At 35.8% G+C, this 20,146-nt stretch overlaps 1 protein-coding gene across 1 annotated transcript; it reads left to right on the forward strand.

Moving 5' to 3' along the window:
* The first annotated feature begins 15,146 nt into the window (after nt 1-15,146).
* LOC150016202 (olfactory receptor 4F6-like) lies at nt 15,147-17,591 on the forward strand. Its single transcript, XM_090268332.1, has 2 exons — nt 15,147-15,167; nt 16,626-17,591. Exons 1-2 carry the CDS (start codon nt 15,147-15,149, stop codon nt 17,589-17,591), a joined length of 987 nt encoding a protein of 328 aa, XP_090124458.1.
* The last annotated feature ends 2,555 nt before the right edge of the window (nt 17,592-20,146 follow it).

Consider the following 20,146-nt stretch of genomic DNA (forward strand, 5'->3'; position numbering starts at 1 on the left):
CTTCTTGGATTTTTTGGAATAGTTTGAGGAGGATAGGTGTTAGTTCTTCCCTAAATGTTTTGTAGAATTTGCCTGTGAAGCCATCCGGTCCAGGGCTTTTGTGTGCAGGGAGATTTTGGATTACTGTTTCAATTTCCTTCTTTGTTATTGGTCTGTTGAGACTTTCTACTTCTTCTTGATTCAGTTTTGGAAGGTTGTATGTTTCTAGAAATTTGTCCATTTCTTCTAGATTGTCAAATTTCTTGCCATACAGTTGTCTGTAGTAATTTCTAACTATCATTTGTATTTCTGTGGTATCAGTCGTGATTTCTCCTCTTTCATTTCTGATTATGTTTATTTGGGTCTTCTCTCTTTTTTTCTTGATTAGACTGGCTAAAGGCTTGTCAATTTTGTTTATTTTTTCGAAGAACCAGCTCCTAGTTTTGTTGATCTTTTGGATTGTTTGTTTAGTCTCTATGTCATTTAGTTCTGCTCTGAGCTTGATAATTTCCTTCCTTCTTCTTGCCCTAGGCTTTGTTTGTTGTTGTTGTTCTAGTTCTTGTAGCTTTATGGTTAGGTTTTTTATTTGAGATTCTTCTAACCTTTTCATATATGCCTGTATTGCTATGAACTTCCCTCTCAGGACTGCTTTTGTTGTGTCCCACAGGTTTTGGGCTATTGTGTGCTCATTAGCATTAGTTTCTAGAAATTTCTTGATTTCTTCTTTGATGTCATTGTTAACCCATTCATTATTTAGTAGCATGTTATTCATTCTCCATGAGTTTGGGTGTCTTTGATTTTTTTCTCTGAGGTTGGTTTTTAGTTTCAAGGCATTGTGGTCTGAAAAGATGCTTGATATGATTTCAATTTTCTTGAATTTGTTGGGGCTTGTTTTGTGTCCTATCATGTGGTCTATGTTTGAAAATGTCCCATGTGCATTTGAAAAGAATGTGTATTTTGCTTCTTTGGGGTGGAAAGTTCTATATATATATCAGTTAAGTCCATGTGGTTTAGTGTGTTCTTCAATGCCTGTATATCCTTGGTGTTTCTTTGCTTTGATGATCTGTCTATTGTTGATAATGGAGTGTTGAAGTCCCCTACTATGAGTGTGTTGTTGATATCCTTCTCGTGGTCTTCTAGTATTTGCTTTATGTATTTGGGTGCTCCTATGTTGGGTGCATATATGTTTATCAATGTTATATCTTCTTGATGGATTGTTCCTTTAAGTATTATGAAATGTCCTTCTTTGTCTCTTTTTATTGCCCTTGCTTTGAAGTCCGTTTTGTCTGATATCAAGACTGCTACCCCAGCTTTTTTTTCCGGTCCATTTGCTTGGAATATTTTTTTATATCCCTTTACTTTCAGTCTGTGTACATCTTTTGTTCTGAGGTGTGTTTCTTGTAGACAGAAAATATGTGGGTCCTGTTTTCTTATCCATTCCGTTACCCTATGTCTTTTAATTGCAGCATTTAATCCATTTACATTTAAGGTTATTATTGACGTGTATTTATTCATTTCCCTTTGTACCTCTGTTCCTCTCCTCTCTCTTTTTTTTTTTCTTCTTCTTTTTTCTTAGAACTCTCTCTTTAGCATCTCTTGCAATGCTGGTTTGGTGGAGATGTATTCTTTTAGTCTTCCTTTGTCTGAGAAACTCCTTATTTCACCTTCTATTTTGAATGAGAGCCTTGCTGGGTAGAGTATTCTTGGTTATAGGCCTTTGTTTTTCATTGCTTGAAATATTTTTGACCATTCCCTTCTGGCTTGTAATGTTTCTGTTGAGAAATCAGTTGATAGCCTTATCAGAGCTCCCTTGTATGTTATTTGCTGTTTTTCTCTTGCTGCTTTTAGGATTCTCTCTTTGTCTTGGAATGTTGCCATTTTAATTATGATGTGCCTTGGAGTGGGTTTTTGGGGGTTCCTCTTCTTTGGAACTCTCTGTGCTTCCTGAACTTGTATAACTTTTTCTCTCATCAGGTTCAGAAAATTTTCTGTCACTATTTCTCCTATCAGTTTTTCAATTCCATGCTCCTTTTCTTCTCCTCTCTAATTCCGATGATCCTGATATTATTTCTTATCATGCTATGCTGTAATTCCCTTACATCTTGTTCATACTTTTTCAATCTTTTTTCATTTTGCTGTATTGTCTGGGAGTTTTTCTCTACATTATCTTCTAACTCACTAATCCGATCCTCTGCTTCATTTATTCTACTTTTGACTGATTCTACTGTGTTTTTCAGTTCAGAGATTGTATTCTTCATTTCTTCCTGGTTCTTGTTAACAGTTTCTATGTCTTTTTTTATGCTGGTGTAGTTCTCTGCAAGTTCCCTGTAATTTTATTGGAGCTGCTGGTAACTTCCTTGGAAGCTGTCATAGTTGTTTTTAAGGTTGTCGAGTATATTGAGCTTCTTTACCACCATTGTTTTGAATTCTATGTCTGACATTTGGGCTATGTCTATTTCATCTACCTCTCTTTATGAGGATTCCTCTTTTCTTTTCATTGAGGGGTTATTTTTGCGTCTTACCATGTTGGATTCTTCTTGTTTGTTTTTATTTTTTGGGTGATGGTCTGCTTTGACTTCCCTCCTTTGTGGTGTGAGATTCTTTATCGGAGATCTGGGGGTTTCAGTGGCGCAGTCTCTTTGATCTCCTGAGCCTGATGTTCTTGGGTTACCCTTTATGTCGTTTGTTTATGCTGTCTGGTTATATTTCAAATGTTCTTTGGTAGGATCTTCCTTCTGGCTAGTTGATTGAGAGTCACTCTATCCACTTTGTCTTGAGTTCTTTTGTGGAGATGCTGTTAAAAACATAAACACACAGCCCAGGCAGGAGACCCACACCCTCAAAAATATCCCCCACCCTCTATCCCGCTATTGTCAGCCAACGAGCCAGTATTAATATATATGTAGAGAGATTAGAGCTTTTATACTATAGGAAGAATAGATAAAAGTTGTTTTTAGGGAGGAAAAATATGATTTTTGAGAGAGGGGATGATAGATTAATAATAGTTGAGATTATGCAAGCCAGTAGGTAATATTTACATTATATATTAATAAGAATAGAAGAAAAGGATGTAAGAATGCAGAATGTAGTAAGAAAGTAGGATTGTATTGTATTGGATTTATATGGTAATTATGTTATATTTATTTAGAGTAAAAGGAAGGCTATACTAGACTCTGTGTGGGTTCTTTAAGATGAACTGCTTAGGGTTCCAGAAATTTCTTCCACTGACTCAATCCCCACTGTTTTTTGCAGATAAAAGTTGTGGGGACTTATCTTCCTGGCACTGGAACCCTGGGCTGGGGGACCTGGTGTGGGGCTGGGACTCCTTGCTTCTGAGATATCACTCCCGAGTTTTTATCTACCGCACATGAATGAGGGACCAGCTCATTCTGAATCTGTGCCCCTCCTACCAGTCTGGACGGATGTAGTTTCCTTAATTCTGTAGTTGTCAGACTTCCTTTCCACTAGACTTCTGATGCTTCTGAGTGATGGTTCTTCTATATTTTATTTGTAATTTTAATGTGGTTGTGTGATGAGGGGAGCCATGTCTGCCTATGCTGCCATCTTTACTGGTAGTCCAAACTTTGTCAGTTTAGAATCCTGTTTTAATTTTGTGTTAGATCTGAGTGACTGCAGTTAAAAAGAGAATTTCTTTCTTTCTTTTTCTACATTAAGTGAGTTTTATTTTTTTTAAGATTTTAAAATTGCTATTCTATTACAATTGTCCCAACTTTTCCCCCTTTACCCTCCTCCACCCAGTCCACTCCCCACTTCCACAGTCAATTTCCACATTGTTATCCATGTCCATGGGTCATCCATGCATGCTCTTTAACTAGTCCCTTCCCCTTCTTTCTACCATTATCCCCTCCATCTGCCCTCTGCTCATTGTGAGTCTGTTCCCTGTTTCCATGACTGTAGTTCTATTTTGTTCATTAGTTTATTTTATTCATTAGATTTCTTTTATAGGTGAGATCATATGGTATTTGTCTTTCACCAACTAGCTTATTTCATTTACCATAATATTCTCCAGTTCAATCCATGCTGTCACAAAAGGTAGCAGTTCCTTCTTCCTTTCTACTACATAGTATGCCATTGTGTAAATGTACCAGTTTCTGATTCACTCATCTACTGACTGGCATGTAGACTATTTCCAGCACTTCTCTACTATAAATAGCACTGCTATGAACATAGTGATGTATAACTTCTTCTGAGTTGGTGATTCGGGATTCTTAGTGTATATTCCCAGCAGCAGAATCACTGGGTCAAAAAGCAGTTCCATTTTTAGTTATCTGAGGAAATTCCATATTGTTTTCCATAGTGGCTGCACCAGCCTGTATTCCCACCAACAACTTACACCATACACCAGAATAAACTCCAAATGGATAAAAAACTTAAATATGTCATGACAGCATAAAGGCCCTAGAGGAAAACATAGGCAGTAAAATTTCAGATATTCCACGTGGCAATATTTTTGCCGCTATATCTCCTAGGGCAAGGGAAATAAAGGGAAAAATAAGCAAATGGGGCTGCATCAAATTAAAAAGCTTCTGCATGGCTAAAGAAACCATAATTAAAATGAAAAGATAAGCGACCATATGGGAGAACATATTTGCCAATAATACATTGAACAAGTGTTTGACCTTCAAAATATATAAAGAACTCATCCAACTCAACACCAGGAAGACAAGCAATACAATTAAAAAATGAGCAAAGGACCTGAATAGACATTTATCCAAGGAGGACATACAAATGGCCCATAGACATATGAAAAGATGCTCAATGTTACTAGCCATCAGAGAGATGCAAATTAAAACTGCAATGAGAGAATTTCTTTAACACCATTAATACTTTATTTCAATATCAACCAGAGATTTTTACACTTTTCTCTGCCTCTTTGTTATTCTAAAAATGAAGACCTTTCAACATTCAATGATTTGGTGTATTCTCAAAAGAAGGCATAGAGATAACAGCTGTTTTACACAAGAAAAATCACCCAGAAGGTGTATTCAGAGGTCCTGTTTTCCTTGAATATGGTTTCTTGGCCAGGCAAAAGATTCCCCCAAGAGTTTATACATCTGTGTTTGATAGTCTTCAATAAATACAAAGCCAAAGATGGTGAGGCATATTCAATTTACTTGAGAATTACTATGTTTGGAATGAAAAACATTATTGAAGTTATACACAACTTTTTCATATATTCGTTTCAACTGTTCTGTAAATAACATCTGCTCAGTTAAAAGAAACTAATGCCTATGTTATTTTGTCCTGTGGTCCCCCAGAAACCTTTCCAATAAGAGCTCTAGCTTTCTCTGTATAAACAAATCAATAACACTTCTTTCTAATGTTTTGTTATCACCTGAGTGGGCATTTCTCCTTCTTCCCCTTCTCCTTCCTCTTCTTCTTCTTCTTATTCATATCTTCACCTGAGGATACTTTTTTCATTGCTTTTAGAGAGAGAGTAAAGGAGAGAGGAAGAGAGGAAGATTGATGTAAGAGAGAAACATGGATTGGTCACTTCCCACATGTACCAGAGCCTGGGGTCAAACCCGCAACTCAGTTATGTGCCCTGGCCAGAATCAAACCCACAACATTTCAGCTACTAGCCGATGCTTGAACCAACTGAGCCATAACAGGTAGCACAGAATTTCTTTTTTACTTAATGGCTGCTAACCACTCCCTCTATTAAATACTCTATTGGGCTACTGCAACACCACAGTCTCCTGGTTTTTCTCATATTCTTGGGTAATCCCTTCCCAGTATCAGTTTCCTGAGTTTCCTTTGCTCAGCCACACAGTTTTCCTCACAATTCCATCTGTGACCTATTCTCACTCCATATTTTGTCCCTAGGTGGCATCCATTCCTGTGGCTTAAATTACCATTTAAGATCTATGTACTTTCAAGCTAAGGTACTATTTCCTGAGTTCCTAATCCACAAATCTAACTGCCCACCTACTTGGATGCTTCACAGGCATCTCCCACTAAACAAGTCTAAAACTAAACCAGTCATCTTCTCCCCAAATCTGTTCTTCTTTCAAGTCCCCAGTCACATGAAGTGGCACCAATATTTATTCAGTTGCTCAAACCCACATCTGGGAGTAATAATAAACTCCTTCTTCCCCCTAATCCCCAATATTCAATCAGTCAGCAAGTCCTATTAATATCACATTGTGAACACCTCTTAAATATGTCCCCTTTTAAATTCTATAATAGCATCATTACTGTCTATGGCTTCACATATCATTTTAGGAATAGATATTAAGTCATCTATGTGGTCTTCCAACTTCACATCTTGTCTCATTATCTACATTTTAGTAACATGTTTAAAATATAAATAAAAGCATGTGATTATTTTGCTTAACTTTTCACATACTTGCCACTGCTCTTAAATACTAACTCCTTTTCAAGGCTTATTATGCCATCTGAGACATGGCTCTCATCCCCCTCCCCAGACTCAGAGAACATGCTCTCTCTTTGCAATTCCAAAGCCAATTTTGTTTTCTTTTATTTGCCTGAAAACTTCAGACTGTCTCATCTCTGAGGCTTTGCACTGGCTAATTATTCTGCCTAAAACATTTGTTCTGCATACTTTGTCTATTAACACCTGTTCTTCAAATCTCGGTTTCAGTATCATTTACCAGAGAAGACTGCCCAGAATCTGGATCCAGGAGAGTTCTTTTCATTGTATATTATTATAACACTCTCTGTTACCATTTTGTAACATAATCACACTCATAATATCTTATTCATTTTTGTTTGTTTCACATATAACATTTTATTACACTGCATTTTGTGAAGAGTTGACATGTTTTTCTCATAAGCACCTTGATGGCAGAATGGCATCTTTTTTTTTCTTCTTCTTTATATATACCACTGTGTCTAGGTCAAGGCTGGCTAATATTAGAATCTTCACTTATGATGCCATATGACCAGCTGGTCAGGCAGGGTACAGAGGTTGCACACCAGAGGACTCAGGAAACTCTCCAGTAGAGGAAGTACAGTTACTCATGGCCAAAGCATTGACTACCATCCTAATAAGAATATCCTATTAATTACTAACCTTAGTAGTTAACATACAACTACAAATGCTATGTAGACATATCATTCCAGTATGGTTTATATCAATTAACAAACAATAATCACTGTTTGTTATAGTATAAATGCATTAATTTTGGATAATTAAAATAAGCAATATTTGTTTGACTCTTTCTGAGCCATACATAGGTGTTATTTCATCACAAGGTACTTGCAAGAATTCAGTGAAATATCTTATTAAGTGTATGTCTTCCTCTTTACAGTCTAAGTTCCATGTGAGGAGGGGCTGTGTCCCTCATGTTTATGACTATAACATCAATAACAACTGTGTAGAGAATGCTCAATAAATATTTAGCATTAAATAAATAAGTAGCCCTGAGTGGTGTGGCTCACATGGTTGGGCACCATTCCACAAAGCAAAAGGTCACCAGTTAGATTCCCAGTTGAGGCACATGCCTGGGTTGCGGGTTCAATCCCCCATCAGGTCACATATGAGAGGCAATTGATCAATGTTTGTCTCTCACATCAATGTTTCTCTCCCTCTTTCTCCCTCCCCTCCCTTCTCTCAAAAAATAAATAAAATATTTTTAAAAGAAATTAATAAAGTTAACAAGAGTAAAATAAATCAGCAACAGGCAAAATTTAGTGAATAGTATCTGAGCATTCTTTTTTACATTCAATCAAGGTCATAGGATTAAAGAACTTCCCTTTTCTTTCTCTTTTCCTCTTCTCAATTAATTTTATCTTTGTGTACCTCCTTAATTCTCTACAATAAAGTCTACTGATGAGTTCCTTTTATAGGCTTGGACTAATTCAAACCTTGAGCCAATCTTAGCTGAGGCAACCTGTAAATCCCTGGTTTCAGCCCTCTCTGATACTCCTAGGTCTCATGAAGTCTACACTACAATTCCTACTCCTCTGTTGGCTCAGGAGCCTTCTCTACTGCTGAGCAAACCCATGATCCATGACCCAGGAGATAGACCTCAAATCACAGCAGGCTCTGTGCCTGGTTTCCTCACTCCCTAGGACTTTATTTCTGCATATATTCTCCCATATTCATCTTAATAAGCTGCCTGGTACTTTAGTATCCTACAAAGGCATATCAGGACAGGAGGACACTGGATGATAGAATAATTTATGGGGCTATGTACTTTTCATTGTGTTGTAGGAGAGCCCTCTGGGAGGGCAAACAAGAGAAATTTTCCTCTAATCTCAGAGTAGTTGTGTTTCTTCTAAGCAACTAAATTGTTTTACTTCAACATATATACATTATGCTTTATGTAACTGGCCATGCATCCCTATCTGTTTTTTAAACATTTCCGTTCATTACTCTCCAGTTTTTATCCTTGCTTATAAATTTTTGGAGTGTCACTATTTTTCAAAAATTAATTTGAGACCAAACATTATTTTACTACTTCTGGAGAATATGATTTTCTCTTGTTTCTGACAAGAGATAATGAAATACAGCTCTAAAAAAATATAATTCTAAATAAAAATAGAGCCTTGAAAGTTTGAGACCTCCATGATAACCTGAAGATCAGATTCTTTGTATCTACAAATCAAATATAAAGCCAGGCGATTCAAAATGACCTCCAACATTTTTTTCTTTTATATTTGTATCCATTTTCACATGGTCTCATAAGAAATTGATCAAAAAAATACAAAATTTTCTTGTATGCAGGCAACTCAGGAAGGATAAAGGGCAAATATATTCAATAAGACCTTCATCCCAACACTAAAAATTTTGAGAGCACAGGTAGCTGTTCACAAGTAATGATTTGCTATAATTGATAATAGGAAAATAATTAATTTATTCTCCTGTTATCAAAGAGCTGATACGACTAAACATCAAGAAAACAAACAACCCAATTAAAAAATGGGCAAGGGACCTGAACAAACACTTCTCCGAAGAGGACATACAGAAGGTCCATAGACACATGAAAAAATGCTCAACATCATTAGCCATCAGGGAGATGCAAATAAAAACCACAATGAGATACCATTTTACACCAGTCAGAATGGCCATCATCAACAAATCAACAAGCAACAAGTGCTGGCGAGGATGTGGAGAAATGGGAACCCTACTGCACTGTTGGTGGGAATGCAGACTGGTGCAGCCACTATGGAGAACAGTATGGAATTACCTCAAAAGATTAAAAATGGAACTGCCTTTTGAACCAGCGACTCCACTACTAGGATTATACCCGAAGAATCTTGAAACACCAGTTCAAAAGAACTTATGCACTCCTATGTTCATTGCAGCACTGTTTACAATAGCTAAGTGCTGGAAACAACCTAAGTGCCCATCTGTAGATGAATGGATCAAAAAACTGTGGTACATTTACACAATGGAATACTATGCAGCAGAAAGAAAGAAGGAACTCCTGCCATTTGCAACAACATGGATGGAACTAGAGAGAATTATGCTTAGTGAAATAAGCCAGGCAAAGAAAGAAAAATACCATATGATATCACCTAATACAGGAAACTAAAGAACAACACAAACAAAGGAACTAAATAGAACAAAGAGCAGAATAGCAGTCAATAGGGGGGAGGGGAGAGGGAGAGAAGGGGGATAAGTAAGGGAAGGGATTAGTCAAAGAACCCATATAAAAGACTCATGGACATGGACAACGGGGAGGGATATGATTGCGGGAGAGGGGGTGGGTTGGGTGGGGGAGAGAAATTAGGGGAAAAGGGGACAACTGTAATTGAAAAACCAAAATAAAAAAAAATTATAAGAATTATCTTAACATATCAGGGCTTTTAGACTTATTTCTTCAATTTTCATTTATGGTACTATGAGTGAAGCTATGTCTTTCCATTCAGGATATTTTTTTTTCACACCCTTATCTCAGTCATTTCAAGCAATTCATACCCAATATCATCCACTCTGAATAGAGATTATGTTATATTAACCAACATATTAACCTCAAAACCGTCCCTCTCCCACTCTGATTCATCACTAGCAATTCTTTTTTCTTATTTTTATCAATTTTAAGTTTTAAGTTTCTATATAAATTCAGCCTTAGAATTTCATATAATAATAAATACTACTCAAGTGGCTTTCTCATTTTTTAATAAACTCATGCTTTTCTGATATATCCTTTCAACTTCAAAATTAAATCTGTTAAGCAGAAAACTATTTCTTCTCAACATAATCTCTTTTTTTAAATTAAATATTCTCAGGGTGACATTGGTTAATAAGAGCATACAGGTTTCAAGTGTACAATTCTATGTAGTACATTATCTGTATATTGCATTGTGTGCTCACAGCCCAAAGTCAAATCATCTCCTATCACCATAATTGGCGTCCTTTACCTTTTATCACTGCCCACTCTCCCGCTACCCCACCCCCACTCTGGTAACCAACATACTGTTGTCAGTGTTGATGATTTCAATTTTACTTTAGAATATTAGTTGTTAATTACTCCATCCTTCTCTTTTAGAGTTGTTCACTAGAATGTAGATATAAAAATTGAATACAGAACTGCTGGCTTCACAACAGTCTGAAAATTCACTGAATCAATAAGAGAGAAATTTAAGTAATGAATAAATGTGGGGAGTACTAAATAAGAGTAGGACCCTGGCTGGTGTGGCTCAGTGGACTGAGCACTGGCCTGTGAACCAAAGGGTCACCAGTTCAGTTCCCATTCAGAACACATGCCTGGGTTGTGGACAAGGTCTCCAGTTGGGGGGTGCATGAGAGGCAACCACACATTATTTCTCTCCCTCTCTTTCTCCCTCCCCCTCTCTCTAAAAATAAATAAATAAAATATTTTTTTTTAAAGAATAGGGTATACTACACAGCAGAGAAAAGAAGGAATTCCTGCCTTTTGTGACAGCATAGATGGAACTGGAGACTATTATGCTAAGTGAAATAAGCCAGGGGGTAAAAGACAAATACCATATGATCGCACTTATAGGACCAGAGGCATAGAATCATGAAATAGACTGACAGCTGTAAGAGGGGAAGGTGAAGGTGGTGACTTATTGAAAGAAGGTGAAGAGATTAGTCAAAGAACATAAATGAAGGACCCATGGACATGGACAATGGTGTGAGGACTGATTATGGAAATGGAGATTGGGTTGGGTGGAGGGGAGCAAAGGGGGGAAAAGTGAGACAACTATAATAGCATAAAAAATAAAATATTTTTTAAAATAGAGGTAAAAAAGAATGAAACTTATGCATTCATGTCTACCCAATGCTGAAAAAAATCACTCAGCTTTCTGGGATTTATTTTTCTCATCCACAAACCATATGTATCAAGGGTACCAAGCAATTCTTTGAATATTTTTCTCTTGGGGAAATCAATGTGATTCAAAGATTTCACTCTCAAGAGAAACTAATAATGGGCTGGGTATTGGTTGTCACTATGAGAGCAGTGGGTCACTCTCTTGTACCCCTAATTAGCTTCTTTTTTATAATCAAGAATCTCATATATAGCTTTGTTTTGGACAGGGGATGTATTAGTTACAGAAATGAAGACTAAGCTCTCTGAATTTCTCTTCTCCTAAAAATGCATATCCTGTGACTGAACAGGTAGGTAGGAAAGATGCTTTTAAATTGAAAAACTGCTCCTGTTCTTTTTGCTCCCCTCTATCCCCTTCAACTCCCCTTTAATTTCTGGTCTTCTGTAAAATATTTGCGTCAGAAATTTTCTCCTTTTTAAAATAGTTTTGTCCTTTTATTCTATACCATCTCTCTCCTATTTTAGAATTTCAGTCATTAAATTGCATTGTCTTGTAAAATTCTACACACACACACACTTTTGATAGTTTCAATTTATCTCCTTAATGTAAATATTTTTCAAGATTCACATGTTTCTGACTTCTGTACTCTCCAACTAATTTTAAACTTTATTTTTTATTGTGTAAAACAGCCATCTGGCCTCAGTTATTCCCACCCTATCTGAGGACCAAATTCTGTTTTAAATCAGAGGAAAAGATGTATGAATGACTCATGGGCATGGACAATGGGGAGGGATATAATTGTGGGAGAAGGGATGGGCTGGGAGGGGGGAGCAACGGAGGAAAATGAGACAACTTTAATTGAATAACAAAAAATAAAATAAAAATAAAAAAAATAAAAGAATCTCAGTCTGTGACCTCCAGGATTCTGATGTAGTTCCCTCCCCTTCAGTATTATTTTCCTCCACCTTTAAAGGCTCCAGCCAATGCTAAGTCTGAGAGAATATGGTCGGGTTCAAAAATATTCTGGCCCCATGCCAGGGGATGGTACAGAGAAGCTGGTGACTATAGTTCTGAAATGGAACTGTTCAAGAATTGGCCAGGTGGTTTAAAGAAACAGGCAAGGGCATAGGAAAGAGCAATATTCAATATAAAAGAAATACAATATATTTAGCAATAGAAGGCCAATTTCATTTTTAATGAAATAAGAACTCAGGCATAAGTAGGGCCCTTCCAATTAGGTGATGGTGATCCTATCAAATATAAGTAATTCTAACTTTTTTTCATGACTTTCTCTATTAATTAGATGTAGAGTATTATTGAAGCAGACCATTGGACTGGAAACTGCTAGTTCTGGTGCTGTGAATATTTTGCTGTAAGCACACTGGCTAGCCATTTAACCTCACTGGGTTATTTCTTTACCTGTAGAATGAAGTCACTTTGGGGTAATCTCAAGGTTCTTTTCCACTTCTGTACAAACCTACAGTTCTGGTCATCTTTTTTGTTTAATAGGTATCTACACATTCTGTTTAAAGATGTGTATTTCCAGGTCATGAATGACTGACAAAATTTAAACCTCCAACAGGAGAGATGGCAAATTCTATAAGGGCCCAACTCTAAAACACTCCTGGGAGCCTCACAAAGTCACCAGTGTTTCCACAGGTGCTGTCTTTTTCTCCAAACAAGCTCTCTCATGTCATCAGGATTTCTTCAATAATGATATATATTAATTCCAGATGTTTGTAACAGAAAGGGTAAGACTTTCTTCATTTATCTAAATACTCATATATATACATATAACTGGGTTATTACCAGGAAGTGTAAGCTTGTAGAAAAGATATTATTAAATTCAGTTGTTAGCTTGGGGTAGATTGTTTTTAAGCTCATATAGGAAACAGTCTTCAGAGGTGTTTTGACTGTTATTGTGCATTCTTAAACTCATTTCTAATTGTCATTAAATTTTATTATCCTTGATTATATTTTTAAAGTTTGTCTTTTTATTTTTTAAAAACTGTTTTTATAATCTCATATACACTCCTCCAATATTCTTGGATTCAATGTTTATGTTGTTTTTAATATTTATTATTTTTATTCTCTTGAATTATAAATTTAGTTTTTGCATTTTTTAACTTCTTAAGTTGCCTAATTAGTTCATGTATTTAAATAAATTAGAACTTTTAAAGTAATAGATTGCCTCTAAGTGCAGCTTTGATCATACCACATTAATTTTTTATAACCTGAGTTCTCATTGTTTTGTAAATAGTTTACTACCAATTAAATAAAATACTTGTTAATAACCAATGTTCTTTTCTTTTATAGAAACTATTTATTTATTGAATTGAGGTAACAATGATTAATAAAATTATATAGTTTTCAGGGCTATGGTTCTGTAATTTATCATATATCATCTGTACGTTATATTGTGTTCACCACCCAAGTCATCTTCTTCCATCACCATTTATCCCATCTTTACCCTCTTCTACCTCCCACCACCTGCCTTTCCCCCTGGTATCTATGAGGGTTTTTTTTTTCCTTAATCCCTTCACGTTTTTTACCCAGCCTCACAACACCCCCACCCCTCAGACAGCTGTCAGTTTGCTTTCTGTAAAAATGAGTCTGTTTCTATTTCATATATTTTGTTCATTTTGTTCATTAGATTCCACATATGAGTGATAGTATATGGTACTTGTCTTTCTCTGACTGGCTTATTTCACTTAGCATGATGTTCTCCAAGTCCATCCATGCTGTTGCAAAAGGTAAAATTTCCTTCTTTATTATGGCTGAGTAGTATTCCATAGTGTAAACGTACCAAAGTTTTTTTATCAACTCATCTACCGATGGACATTTGGGCTGCTTCCAAATCTTGGCTATTGTAAATAACGCTGCAATGAACATAGGGATGCATATATTTTTCCTTTGGACATATTTCCAGAAGTGGAATCACTGTGTCAAAAGGTAGTTCCATTTTTAATTTTTTCAGGTAACTCTATACTGTTTTCACAGTGGTCGCACCAATCTTCATTCCCACAAACAGTGCATGAGGGTTCCCTTTTCTTGATTTATTGATGATAGCTATCCTGACAGGCATGATGTGATATCTTATTATGGTTTTTTTTTTTTTTTTTGCATTTCTGATTATTAGTTACATTAATCATCTTTTTATATGTCTATAGGCCATTTGTACGTCCTTTTTGGAGAAGCATCTATTCAGGTCTTTTGACCCTTTTTAAAATTGGATTGTTTGGGGTTTTTTTGTTGTTGCTGTTTAGTTTTATAAGTTCTTTATAAATGTTAAATATTAAGCCATAATCAGAGGTATCATTGGCAAATATGTTCTTCCACACAGTGAGTTGTCTTTTCATTTTGTTGATAGTTTCCTTTGCTGTGCAAAACTTTTTAATAGAGTCCTATTTTTTTTCTGTTGTTTTCCTTGCCTGAGGAGCTATATCTAAAAAGAAATTGCTATGAGAAATGTCAAGGATTTTACTGCCTATGATTTCTTCTAAGATCTTTATGGTTTTGAATCTTACATTTGTCTTTAATCCATTTTGAGTTTATTGTTCCATATGGTATATTTGCATGTCATCTTGTCCAATTTTCCCAACACAATTTATTGAAGAGACTATCTTTACTTCATTGTATGCTCTTGCCTCCTTTGTCAAATATTAAGTAACTATAAAGGCAATAAAGTGTTTTATTCTGAGCTCTCTCTTCTATTCCATCAATCTATATGTGTTTTTAAGCTGGTGCCATGCTTCTTAAAAAGATTTTATTTGTTTGTTTGTTTATCTGTTTTAGAGAGAGGGTCAGGAAGGAATAGAGGGGGAGAGAAACATCAATGTGAGAGAGAAACATTGATCAGTTGCCTCTTGGATACACCGTGACTTGCAATCAAACCACAGACTTTTCACTTCACAGGACTATACTCAAACAGCTGAGCCACAATGGTCAGTGCCATGATTACTGTATCCTTGGAGCATAGTTTGATATCAGGTAGCATAATTCCTCTAACTTTGTTCTGCTTTCTCTAGATTACTGTGGCTACTTGGGGTCTTTTGTGGTTCCATATTAATTTTTGGAATATTCTAATTTTGTGAAGTGCACCATTGGTATCTTGATAGGAATTGTATTGAATACATAGGTTGCTTTGGGTAGTATGGACATTTTAATGATGTTAATTCTTCCAATTCATGAATATGATATAATGCTTCCACTTATTTTTATCTTCTTCTGTTTCTCTCTTCAGTGTCTTATAATTTTCTGAGTACACATCTTTTACAACTTTGGTTAAATTTATTCCTAGGTATTTTAGTGTTTTGGATACAATTGTAAATGAAATTGTTTTCTTAATTTCCCTTTCTTATAGTTCATTATTGGTGTATAAAAATGCAACTGACTTCTGAATATTTCTTTTGTACCCTGTTACCTTACTGAATTTATTTATCCATTCTAGCAGTTTTTATTTTGGGTGGGGCAAATGGATCTCCCATGAGGTGGCGGCACCAGTCAGGTTTATGGGAAAGTGGGGCAAAGGACACCCTGCTCCAAAGCCACACAACTCAGTCACTGACACCCTCTGAGTCTATAAGTATCCAGACCTGTACAGCACAGACAGAAGACTCCTCAGTCAGGGCAAACTCCCCAGGGTGGGGCAACTGGGAGTCCAGTGGGTGAGGTTATTGCATTCCTCAAGGCTGATGGCATAAGGAGGAGAGTGCTCCACCCAAGAAAGATGCAATCTTCAGTCTATGCTACGGACTAGGTACAGGGATTCTAGTGACTTTCCCTTTAGCTCTCTTCAGCTCTCTCCCCAGAGCCATAAACCCCAGTTTCTCCTCACACAACTGTAGTCTGCTCTGCATCTCCTCTTCTGGAGCCCAGAGTAAGTAGCTGTGAACAAGATTTTGTGCACTTGCCCTGTAAGAGAGTGCTTGCATCTCTAGTAGACTCTTGTCTCTCCCTAGGGAACAAAATCCCCACTGATTTTCAGTCAAATATGTGGATACCTGATCCTGGCTCTGATGCTCTGGGTGGGGAGCCCAGCGTGTTGTGGAGACCCCATGCTTCTCAAAGGGACCCTTTGCAGGAACTCTCCAGAATCTCAGTAGCTGCCCATAGGAGCCATGTGTGTGGTGCCAGCCCTTTTCACATCTCCATCCTTCCTACCAGTCTTGATGTGGCTTCTTCTATAAATCCTTGGTTATAAGACTACTCTTCAGCTAGTCCCAGTTGGTTATTCAGGTTAATTGCTCTATATTTTAGTTGTAATTTCAGTTTGGTTCTGAGAGGAGGGGAATATAAAATCCTCTGCCTCTTGGCTTCCCTGCCATCTTGGTTCCCCTTACTAACCAATTTCAAATTATCAACATTTAATACATTATTTTCAGTACCTAAAAATTGATTGCTTTTTTCTTTTCCTTCAGGTCACTTCAGAGTCTTCCCTTAATGATTCAGTGGACCTAGGAAATGGCTCTGTGGTAACTGAATTTGTGTTACTGGGACTGGCACAATCCTTGGGAATGCAGTTCTTTCTTTTCTTTTTCTTTTCTTTATTCTATGTGGGAATTATCCTGGGAAACCTCTTCGTTGTGTTCACAGTAATTTTTGATTCTCATTTCCATTCCCCCATGTATATTCTACTGGCCAACCTATCACTCATTGACCTGGGCCTTTCAACTACCACAGTTCCTAGGATGATATCTGACCTTTTAAGTGATTGTAAAATCATTTCTTTCCACAATTGTATGATACAAATGTTCTTTATTCATGTCATGGGAGGAGTGGAGATGGTGCTGCTCATAGACATGGCATATGACAGGTACACTGCAATCTGCAAACCTCTCCACTATCTAACTATTATGAGTCCCAAAATGTGCGTGCTTTTGATAGTGGCTGCTTGGACTACTGGAGTGATTCATGCTGTGTTTCAATTTGTTTTTGTCATAAATTTACCTTTTTGTGGCCCTAATTATGTGGGGAGCTTTTATTGTGATTTTCCTAGGGTTATTAAACTTGCATGCATGGACACTTATAGAGTAGAATTTGTGGTCACTGGCAACAGTGGCTTCATATCGATGGGAACCTTCTTTTTCTTAATTATGTCATACATTTTTATCCTGGTCACTGTCAGAAAACATTCCTCAAAGGATTTGCCCAAAGCATTCTTTACTCTGTCAGCTCACATCACTGTAGTGGTTTTATTTTTCACTCCATGCATGTTTCTCTATGTGTGGCCTTTCCCTACCAAGTCATTGGATACATTTTTTTCCATTGTGGACTTTGTTGTCACTCCTGTCTTAAATCCTACCATCTATACACTAAGAAACAGAGATATGAAAGTGGCAATGAGAAGACTGACTGGACAAGTTGTAAGTTCTAGGGAGATGTGACAGATTTTATTGACAAGAGCATAAGATGAATGTCATAAACCAAAAGAACCTTCACCACCACCATAAACACTATGGAATGTGTACAATTTCATTATTACCTTTGAAAAACTGAAAAGTCTATAGGGAAAAAGGCATTAAATCAAAGGATTTAATTTTCAGATAGAGTTACAGCAATTTTTTTAGTTATATAGTGTTATGTATTTCAATCTAACCTACAAACCTAAATTCCAGTTAGCATCAATGACTATTCAGTTTTAAATGTGTATATAAATATATACATGTACATACATATGATTTCCCTTTATTTATCACTATGTTTATAGTGATGAAAAGTATCACTGGAAATTAATATTTCTTATGGAAATTATGTGGATCCAATGGATAAAATATAAGTTTAGATAAACCAGCAGACATTAACATCAAGAAAGAAACAATTTTTATCTTAACTGTACTTTAAGTTAGATAATAGGAAAGCAACACTCTGTAACAACTCTTGAGAATTTGTTCAGTCTTTGATTGTCAATGTGTTTTGGACAATGTTATTTTATGTTATGTAAAATTTTCCCGTGTTCTATTTTCCCCAACATCAAGTTTTTGTTGCCTTTGCAGTCTTCCTTAAAACATCTCTTGATTCACTTTAAAAAAGTATCTACAATTCTAAACGTATTTGAAGGAACTTATTACCTAGAGGAAGGTGCCCCACTCAAATCTCAGCTTATCTAATATGCTTGTTCTTAAGCTAGGTGCTCAGGACAAAGAAAATAATTGACATCTTTCAAGTAAAACCTGGAAAGTCTAGTGGTCAAGAAGCACAACTGGAAATCACCTGGATGTGAGTAACTGAAGAAACATGAATTGTGAAAACTCAGTTCAGTTTTAAGTTCTACATGGTTATTAAAGATGCCCAATAAAATGATAAGTGATAAGAACTAAGACTTTAATTTTGATAAAGGTATTTCTCCTGTATTTTTTTCCAAAACTGGTCATCAATGTCATAAGCTATTCCCCTTTTATAAAATCTAAAGTATAATTATTGTCTTGTTAACCCATTCAGATTTTGATTTTACAACTTTATCTTACTTATTTTACTATGATTCTTTAAAAAATTCACTTTTAGACTCAATGAGGTAGCAAAAATAGCTAATTGAGCCAGGAAATTGTGACAATAACCCTTAACTCAAGAAGATTATTTTGAGAATTCTCTACTGAAACTATAAGAATTAGTCTCAGTACTCAAACTTTAAGCTGGCTATTTCTAGATATCTTCACCTGTCCCTGATCACTTTCATAAATGACTCTTAACTTAGCAAGTGGCTTACGAAGGAAGAAAACTTGTATAGATTTTATTCTTAGAAATTTTATGCTACAAGAGAACATGCAAATAAAAGAAAATTTGTTCTTTTCTTTGCCCTGCAAATTGCTATAGTTTCTTGTAGTTATGAAGTTAAATGGAATGACAAAAGTGGAATATATTAGCAGAACTAAACAAATTATAGCATTTTATTGATAGAGATGTTTCTATTAGTAAGAATCCAGTCAACATAATTCAACTGTGTGTCTTTAAGAAAAAAATGGAAGAATTCCATGAGGTCAGCATAAATTTAGAAGAGTTGTGTGAACCCAGGGTTATAAGGATTAAGTCTTTCTCCAGAGGCTTCTGAGCTAATCTATTCTTTCCCTTCTACTTGAGGATCTTATTCCCTATACTTCCCCCATGCCCATCTTCTTACATACTTCTTTCTTTCCTTCTTTCAACCCCAATGAAACCTAATTTGGGACATTTCTTTCACATAAGGTGAAAATCATACTCAGAGTTCTGGAAATTTTTTTGGAGAGCTTTTGATACAGTGGACTCATTTTAATAACAAACTCAGAGATTTTGAATGACATGTCCAAGTTTACACAGTGAATTTGAAGAGATGCTAAAGGTGCTTAAGACAAAAATATTAACAGTCTAGTGGTTTTTTAATTCATTCAGTCACTCTGTGTCTTTTGATTGGATAATTTTATTCTTTTACATTGAATAGGTGAATACTATTCCCATTTTATTCAATGTTTTCTGACTGTTTCATAGTTTCATTTCCTTTCTTCTTCTCTTGTTGTCTTTGTGACTTGATGATTTTTGTAGTGTTTTGCTTTGATTTCTTTCTCTTTATCTTTTGTGTATTTAGTACACAAAATATACTTTCTTAAGTATACATGAACAATCACAAAATTTTATTTATTAATTCTCAAAGAAAACATCAGTGTCACAACATAAAACTACACAAAATGTTTTCTGATAGCAATGTAATAAAACTATAAGTTGAAAATAAAATTTAGAAACAAAGGGCCCCCAGCAATCTCCACAATGTTGTCCAATGCTGGATGGAGAAAGCATAAAGGGATTAATTGGTAATGGAAAAAATACAATAAAGAATAAATAAAAATATAATAAATAATAAAATTATAAAAAGACATGCATGGGAATAATAAACACCAATAAAAAACCAAAAGAAAATAAAAAGAGAGAGAAAGAAACAAACAAAGAACCCATCAATCTTGAAATTCAGAAG

The sequence above is a fragment of the Furipterus horrens genome, unplaced genomic scaffold (assembly GCF_987537825.1).
Source record: "Furipterus horrens unplaced genomic scaffold, mFurHor1.1.pri manual_scaffold_3, whole genome shotgun sequence".
Taxonomy (NCBI): Eukaryota; Metazoa; Chordata; class Mammalia; order Chiroptera; family Furipteridae; genus Furipterus; species Furipterus horrens.